The sequence below is a fragment of the Physeter macrocephalus genome, chromosome 10 (assembly GCF_002837175.3).
Source record: "Physeter macrocephalus isolate SW-GA chromosome 10, ASM283717v5, whole genome shotgun sequence".
NCBI lineage: Eukaryota > Metazoa > Chordata > Mammalia > Artiodactyla > Physeteridae > Physeter > Physeter macrocephalus.
Window position 1 is genome coordinate 11996844 of NC_041223.1, and position 8813 is coordinate 12005656.

Here is an 8813-nt window from a genome sequence, read left to right on the forward strand (position 1 = left end):
ACCCCAGATGAGGGGCTTGGAGGGAGCCGCCCAAGGCCACCGCCGCAGGTGAAGGCAAGGCCGGGCCTGGACTCTCAGCTCCGACACCGCTGCCGGCAATTGGCCGATGAGATGAGTTGAAAACCATTCCAAACCGTCAGCAAATACTTAAAGCAAAAGAACTCTGTCTTCCCAGACACCCGCATTTTTTGTAAAATGTTTCTCAAACTACTAACTGAAGCCTCTGAGATGAATAAATGAACTCCCCGGATAGTGAAAGGTTCGGCCGCTGCTCCGGGTGACGGCTGGGGACGCCTGCGAGCTGCCCGGCACCTCCCCCGCGGGGCTCTGTCCTGCGCGGTGACCGCCTGCCCTCCGGAGCCCGTTCCGGCAGCTGCTTGCAGACGAGCTATTCCCTGGTTCCTCAACGCCTAAAGTGATCTCCGTTCCCCCTTTCCCTAAACCGGTACAGGCTCCCGTCCCACAGATTGCAAATGACAAACCAGAACATCTGTTTCCATAGTGAAAGCTACCTTGGTAACAAAACGACCGGGGAATCTAATTTTTGCGAGCCCTCTCAGCTCTTCCGTCCTCTCGCCCTCCCCTTCAGCAGCTCGCCACTTCAAGGAGCAGGCATCTGCCTGGTGAGTGGCCGGGTCCCCGGCAGATACCTGGAGACCCCTGCCAACATACATACAGCTGGCTGTCACAGGAGGGGAGCAGGAAATTGTGACAGCATCTTCTGTTACCTTCACATAGGACTTCTCTGTGTCCATGAGCTCCTGGATGACTTTTCGGAGGCGATGTGCATCCGAGAGGTGGCGAGCCAGCGGCCTCGGAGGCGGGTCCTGACTCTCCCTTGGTCCTTCCATGCCGTCGGTCTGCGTGTCGTTATAACCCCTACAGAGCGCGGCGATCTGCTCAGCACTCTGGGAGGGAACAAGAGGCACAGGACGTTCTCCATCATTATCAACAGGCCACCAAAGACACAGGGGCTCTCTCTTCGCCCAGCGCCCTCTCAGGAGTCTCACGGGGCATTTATCTAGGGCATCCGGCTTCATTCGCCTCAAACGACGCTGGCTACCATTCAGGGTTCTGGTCGTGAAGATATGAACTTACACTTGTTCAGTACTTACCCATGATGCTTTTTCGCTTTCATAGGAGCTGTTTGACAGATGCTTCTTTAGTGCTGAGACTAGAGAATAAGGCACAGAGCTAACCACTCTGCAATACGGTTGCGGTTGCTCTAAAATCAAGGTCATGGCTCTGTGAGAGCACGGCGAGAGACAGACTCATTTGGTCCACTCTGTCCCCTCAATGGCTGGCCTATCAGAGTTCAGTTCCCACACTAAACGGCCCTGAGAGACTCGGGAACGGGGCAGCAGGGCAGCAGTTTTAGGATGGCCTGACCGCCAGGGGCTTAGATCTGCCCCCAGATCCAGCCCCGGAGCTCTGCAGCCTCAGGCCAAGTAGCAGCATCAGGAGTGAGAGTCTGAGCTGAGGCAGCAGCTGGGAAGGGTAGCAGAGGGCAGGATGCGTAGGAGAGGTAAGGTCCCCAGGCTGAAGGGGTGCAGAGCCCAGTGGAGGGCACAGAAGGGGAGCAGATGACACAGGAAGCCTGTGAGGCTCCGTGGGAACCTCCACGGAGGAGGGAGACTTGAGCAGGTTCTTAGCAGGAAGCAGACATGTGTCAGACCCAGGACGTGGGGGGAGGGAGGGTTCTCATTCCAGGCAGTGGGAACAGAGTCACACAGGTTAGAGGACAAGAAGCAGCGGGAATGTCTGCGGGGATGAACAGCCTTCTGTGCAAGTTCCTGCTCAGATTTAAGCACGGCACGAAAAGCCTTCTCCAGGAGAACCCATTTGTACACTCCTGCCTCAGGCTGATGGTTGAAGGTCTCAAATGTGTCTCCTCCTCTATGCCTCTACCCGCCTGGAGCATTATCAGATTACATTCAAAGAATCTTTTTTTATTTCTCTTTCTTTCCATTCCTCCCCCACACAAGTTCCATCCCATCTTACCCCCCCGCCCCATCAGCCTGTGAGCCAGTCAAGGGCAGGGTCCTGCCTTTGTCATCGCCCCCAAGGGTTGAGTCCACCTCTGTTGCACTGACGTCATCAGAGCAGCTTAGTCCCAATACGAATGACCAATATCCATCCATCTTTGGCAACTTTCTGTCCCTCAACTAAAACTCTCCTTTCTTCAGCTAGATGTCTCCATGCCCGATCTCCATCACGCTGTCTCGGGTAGAAAGCTGCACCAGTCAGAAGCACCTCTTCGTTCTCACTGAATTCATTTTCTTTGCTTGGATATTTCAGAACACTAACAACTCACACAGCACATCGGTCAACCTCGGCGGCCAACTGGTTACAAAAGCTGTCACCTGACACACGAAGCGCCTCAGAGTAAAAGTAGGACCCCTGCCCTCCCTTCTTCTCTCCTTCCCTGTTCTACGCCCCACCTGCCCTTCCTCAACACAGCGTCTTCCTACGATGGAAACAGACAACACTGACACTTAGCAGTGATCTTCTGGCTAGACTTTCAGTTCAATCTGGTGGGAACCAACTGAGGACCTGCTCTGTCTCCAAAGAAATAGAAACCAGCCCCTGCACAAGGAGATAAGACTTGCCAAGAAACACCAAAGCGCAGCCTACGGCAGACTGGAAACCAACACGAGCCTGCGTGGAACAAATGAGAAATGTGACACACGTTAGACGAATGGGAGCGTCGTGTTGGAACAGGCTGTCTGGAAGGCTTCAGTGAAGAGTGGATTGTAACTGGTCCCGGAAGGAGCGTGTACCAAGGGAGAACCACAGAATGAGCCAAAGGCGGCGGGTGGAGGGAGATGGTGGTGGTGGAAGGATAAGCCCAGTAACATAAAGAGCCCAACTCAAGGCGGGGGGATGAGAGCGGGGCCCCCGCAGATGTCCACGATGAGAACTCCCAGACTGCTGGCCTGTTTCATATAATTGCTTCTCCTGTATTTTGACATTAATCTTGGTGCAAAAGTTAAATCAACCAAGTAACAGATACTAAACTTCCAACTAGACACACAGACACATCTGAAGTAATTTACTTCTAAAACAGTTAAAGCATGTGTAAGCACTAATGATCCTCCTTAAGTACACATATTATCCCCTTGTTTTTATCCTTAACTATAACACTAGCATATTGCTGGTAATGCCTATCAGAAGATGTTCATTCAGAGTAAAGTTTCAAAGAACAAGAAAACAGACATGGGGCTTCCCTGGTGGCGCAGTGGTTGAGAGTCCGCCTGCCAATGCAGGGGACACGGGTTCGAGCCCTGGTCCGGGAAGATCCCACATGCCGCGGAGCAACTAAGCCCGTGCGCCACAACTACTGAGCCTGAGCTCTAGAGGCCGTGCTCCGCAACGAGAGAAGCCACTGCAGTGAGAGGCCCGCAATGAAGAGTAGCCCCTGCTCGCCGCAACTAGAGAAAGCTCGCGCGCAGCAACGAAGACCCAATGCAGCCAAAAATAAATAAATTAACAAAAAAAAAGACAGACGTGGATCTTAAAGCACCAATTAGAATGCAACCTGACCTATCAAAATGTCTCATAACAATGTTTGAAACAACCAAATCTCATGATTCATTACTGACGAAACTCCAAACCGTTCGGTCATGCCCTAGAAGCCTGATGACACAGCAAAAGCCAGACAGAGCAGTGCAGCCAAAAGGTGGCTTTCCCCCTCTTCTAGGACATGAGCCTCACGATGAAGCGTGAGGGACTATAACCAAACCGGCCCCAATTCTCTCCTCCTCCTCCTGCTCCCCACCTGACTTCAACCCAGGTCACACGTTTGCTCTCTGGGAGGAGCTATTAAAAACACCCATGGCTGGACCAACTGAATCAGAATCTTTGGGGCCCCAGGCATGCTGCTGTGTGACGCACATGAGAACTACTGGTCCACCCAACGGCAGAGCGAGCATTCTGCTTGCAGTTTCTGGGGAGATCATGCTGTCCCCAGGGTCTGTACCACAGGACGGCCACGTAAAAGGTGTGTGGACTGAGCTCACAAGATAAGAGGAAATAGACAGAATCACACCTGTGCGCCTGGTGTTCTGGGTTTGGCTCCACTAACAGTCAAACAGCCCAAGATAATAATACTGAGACTCTCAAACTTACTTATTTGAAATCTCTATACTGGTATTTGCACCACAAGCTCAGACAATGCAATTTTGCAATCCTGAAAAATAACAGTTTCCAGGGCTGTAGAATCCAAATTAATAGCTCACATACACTGTATAAAATAAGATCTGACAAAATGCACCATAAGTGAAATGGCAGCTGGCGAGATTGCAGCTTTGCCTTGCTGGGATGTCAAAAATCACACCTAACAATGCAGTGTTAAAATAACGAGATTTAAAAGATAAAGTATCTTGCCATTTTAGAAAATCAGAATTCACGTTGAGAACGCTTCCGGTAAGATTAAGTTGGAAAAGTAAATGTTAGCTGAGAGTCTCAGGGCAAATGTACTTTTGAAGGTAGTGCTCATAATGAAGTGCTCAAGTGCTACAAAGTCACCTTAGCTGCTGTCTAGGGAAGGTTGTGAGGATTACCTGGGATCAACAAGGCAGAGCCACTAAAAGGAGAAGAGTAATTGTAACTGTGTTTTTAGATCGTATCTGAAAGAGTCACTTGGTTGGTTATATTTCATTTCCTCCGTTCTTAGAGATGGTTATAAAATTGAACTGCTAAAGGTAGAATTCTGGGTGTATCTGATAAGCAATTTCTAGGAACAGCGACTATTTCGGTTGGGATATTTTCACACGTACGCGTGGTGATGGAGGTGAAAAGCACAGACAAGATTGAGAGGCACTGAGTTCTAGCCCTGGCTCTGCCCCCAGTCCTCCACGCGTGCTGGGCAAGACTCATTTCTGCACCTTCAATTTCCTTATTGATGAGAGAGAGGAAGCATTACCTAGCCCATCAAGTAACCCCCCAAATTGCCATCTGGGCCACGGCGAAAGGGGAACTTGGATTTGCTGAGCACTTGCTGTATACAAGACAAACCCAGGGGGCGGTGTTCTCCTAGAACTATCAGGCATTCGGTCCTTACGATGCTACCGGCTGAGACTACAGGTGCCGAGTGCGAAGGCAGCACCTGATGGCACAGGACCCCCTACTCTCTAGCTGTCTGCGCAGTGCCCACCACTCCCTGGGTACCTGGCAGAGCACGGGCACGACAGGCTTGCCCCTCTGGCTGCCTCTGCCTGCGGTGCCGTCGGGGCTCTCCCGGCCCCAGGAGAATCCAGACACACCCCAGGCGTGCCCAGGGCGCAGCCACCGGCCTCCGGAGGCCGTCTCTGCTCAGGGAAGCAAATGCAGCTCCCCACGTCGGCACAAAGCTGTGACTTCTGTTAGGCCGATCCCCGCTCCCCTCCAGCCCCAGGGATGCTGCTTTCAAAGCAAGAGACAGATGTTCACAAACGAGGGCTGGGCATGCATGCGGATTCAGTAGCCAGACAGTGTGTGCTTGTGCGGAACAAAAAACACACTGGAACTTGAAACTCAGACTGGTATTTCCCAGTTCGTAGCGATCAATGCCGAGAACCCTGGGTTCATCGGGGGCCTTGCCTTTTATAAGAGAGCATCAAACAGATCTTTTCTTCATGAATTCATTTTTTAAATTTAATGAAAACACCACCTAGAGGGGTGGGATAGGGAGGGTGGGAGGGAGGGAGACGCAAGAGGGAAGAGATATGGGAACATGTGTGTATGTATAACTGATTCACTTTGTTATACAGCAGAAACTAACACACCATTGTAAAGCAATTATACTCCAATAAAGACGTTAAAGAATAAATAAATAAATAAAAAGGAAAGAAAATTTACTGAAGACAGATTTCCCTAAAGCTGTGCTATATGAGAAAGTAGTGATATTGACCCACAAAAATTTCTTTCACGCTTTTAAGTTTTCACCAAGGCTGATCCCTGCTTGAAAATGATTTGATCTCATTTATAGATGAGGAACGTCTCACTCAGGACCTCTGAATTAAGTCGCTCTTCCGTGTTCTCCCCAAAAACAAACAAACAAAAAGTAACTGTGTGAGGTGACGGGTGTGTTAATTAACTTGGCCGTGATAATCATCACAACGTATACGCATATCAAATCAAGTTGTACACCTTAAATGTATATAATTTTTAATTGTTAACTATACCTTGATAAAGTTGGCAGGGAAAGACATCTAAAACAGAGTTATCTTTGTTTCTGGGTCTTAAACGTGTGAATACGGACACCTGCTTCCCTGTATTAGGGCTGCAATGTGTCTCTTTTTCAGGAGCCCCAATTCTTGGGGGTGGCAATGAAACCGCTCAGGATGACCAAGCGCCCTGCCCCAGAGTCTCTTTGGAGGAAGGCGGGGGCTGAGCCTTTTCCTCAGACTAGCTTGGAATCCCGTAGGTGACCCTTTAAACCTTGATTTGGCTCTCAATACTTTTCATCCGAAGCATCCGGCAGCTCCTCCTGGCCTGGATTAGTTCAGATCTGCTCCCCTGAGCATAACTATTCTGCTGTTTGCTCTTCTTTGAAGACATTGCTACCTGAGGCCTTTCCATTTCCGTGTGGGTTTTGAAACCTAAGTTGGGATAAGTACATCACATTATCCAGAACTATTCCTGGACGACGGCTGAGGTTTCGTAGCTACTCCGTGAAATATCAGTGCCCGTCAGGAGCCCTGCACCATCAGCAGCTGAGCTCTGCCCCATCCTTCCGGGCTCAGTTTGCAATCCTGTCCTCACTTAGGGGTCTCGGGTACTGCAAACTCTTTTGTCAAAGGCATCTGTTGTCTGACTTGGACTCCAAAAACACTTTCAGCTGAAGAAAAACGGTTTAAAAGTGCTGCATAATTTGGGGGTAATAGTTTGCAGGGAAATGCCGAAAGGTAAATGACAGCATTTGCAGTGTGCTCGACTTTTGAGTCCCTGGCTTAGAGGAAAAGGAGGTTAACTTAGAGGGGAAGTCAGTAATGGACTCGGCCAAGACACGGACCTAGAAGGGAGGGTACCCCGTACTGCTCGGTTAACTGGTCATACACAGTATGTGACCCCCAGCTGCCACCACGTCCTCCTCTCCCTCCCTCACGAAGACCAGCTCTCCGCTGGGCCACTGACGGGGGTGGAAGCCCAGGCTGGGTCACGTCTGCAGAGGCTCATCCTACCAGGATACCAATCAGAAGAACCAGATTCTACTATTTCTACCATCCCTAGAAAGAATGCTGGAAAAAAAAAATGAAAAGCTGTAGGCCCTGGGCAAACAGTCAGTTATCCTCAGGGACAGTCTAGGCCTGGAAAGGTGCGGTTGCATGGTGTGTGCTCAGCTGTGCTCATACAGACCCCCCAGTTCACTGTCTGGAGCAGGAGAGGTCACATCAGTAAGTCACCGCCGAGCGCAGCTATGGAGTCAGCTGTCACATCCTAGCAAATTAAGTCAGAAACGCTCCCTTCGGTGGAAAAAAAAAAAATCTAAAAACTGTACAAAGGACTTCTTCTCCATTGACTCTGTAATCCATTAAAGTCTCTAACTTACAGAAAGACCTGACATTATCCCCAAATGTTCCCAGCAGAGGGAGTCCAGAAGGATCACCAACCGTTAATGGCTTCCCCGGAAAGGCTAATGGGCAGAGAGACAGACGACGGGCCGGATTCCAGGTAAGCTGGATCACCCACGTGCAGGTCCAGCCACAGACACCCCGTGCCGCCCCACCTCTGCCAGGTCAGGGTTCCTGGCCTACACTCCGCTCCGCGCTCAGAGGCGGCTGGCAGGGCCCGCGGGCTAGGTGAAGGGGGTCTGGTCTATCCTAGGGGGTCTCAGCAGAGGGGGAGGGAAGAGGCGGGGAAGAGGGTCGCATTCACCACCTTGGCCGGAGGGAGGGGAGGTCCCAAACAGACCCAAGATGATTATTTTTATATTTGGGGACAGTCATTCACTTTATAGTGATACAATCCTTGGATTAAAAACTCTAGAGAAATGGCCTGAGATTTTCTTATACTTAACAAAATGGTACAAGAAGAATGAGAAAATGCTCATAATCTTTGTTTTCTAGACCAGACAGCCCTACTTCCAAAGGCAGAATGGAAATTTAAAAATGTAAAATTAAATGTAAACGTATCAGATGAGAGTTCTTATTTTATGTTGAAAGGCAAAGATTAACCTAAATTATGGTACAAAAATGCAATGAAGTCTATGCAGCAATTACCAGTGACGGGAGAAACTGGCATCTGTTGACCAAAAAAGGACATGATTTATCAGAAAGGGAAGAAGGTAGGTCTGAATTTTGGAAAGTAACTTTTAGGTATATCTACTGCATATAAACATATGTGCATAGATTTTTCTAACGGAATAATATATATCATAAATGCGGTGGTTAACACTGCATTTCAAGTTATTTTCATTTTAATCTTTGGCTTATCTATATCTTCTCATTTTTTATAGTGGTTTAATTTTTAAAAGAGATTTCTTAACGGAATCCTTTCCTGATGCTTTACAAAAATGATTTGAGGCAGAGGCAGCCTACTTCCAGGAGGACACAGTGATGGACGAGGCTGACACAGCCCTTGGGCTCACAGCTCCCAGAGTTCGGCTGGGAAGACAAGCTGGCAGCGAGTCAGTCAAGGTCGATCGGTGCCCAGGGCAGCACGCGGGGGCCTGGGAACAGAAGAGTGACTTTCTGTGGTCGGAGCACGGTCAGGGAAAGCAAGGTGGAAGCTACGATGGACTCAAGGGGAACACAGTTACCCTCCCTAAGCAAAGTTTGGGGCTGCGGGGGGGGGGGGCCAAGGACGGGAGGTCAGCCCAGCCGTGGCCCATG

The 8813-nt window shown here is 49.7% G+C and overlaps 1 protein-coding gene across 4 annotated transcripts in view; it reads right to left on the reverse strand.

Annotated features, from left to right (window-relative positions):
- Nucleotides 1-321: 321 nt before the first annotated feature.
- The window catches only part of TIAM2 (TIAM Rac1 associated GEF 2), a 49559-nt gene continuing 41067 nt past the window's right edge, over nt 322-8813 (reverse strand). Inside the window, exon 7 of one of the 4 annotated variants that reach the window (XM_055087423.1) lies at nt 322-908. In XM_055087423.1, the coding sequence (XP_054943398.1) occupies nt 438-908 (471 nt within the window). In that variant the 3' untranslated portion in view covers nt 322-437. The remainder of the gene's footprint in view (nt 909-8813) is intronic. The other 3 variants (XM_028494804.2, XM_028494803.2, XM_055087424.1) reach the window with 3 other exon arrangements.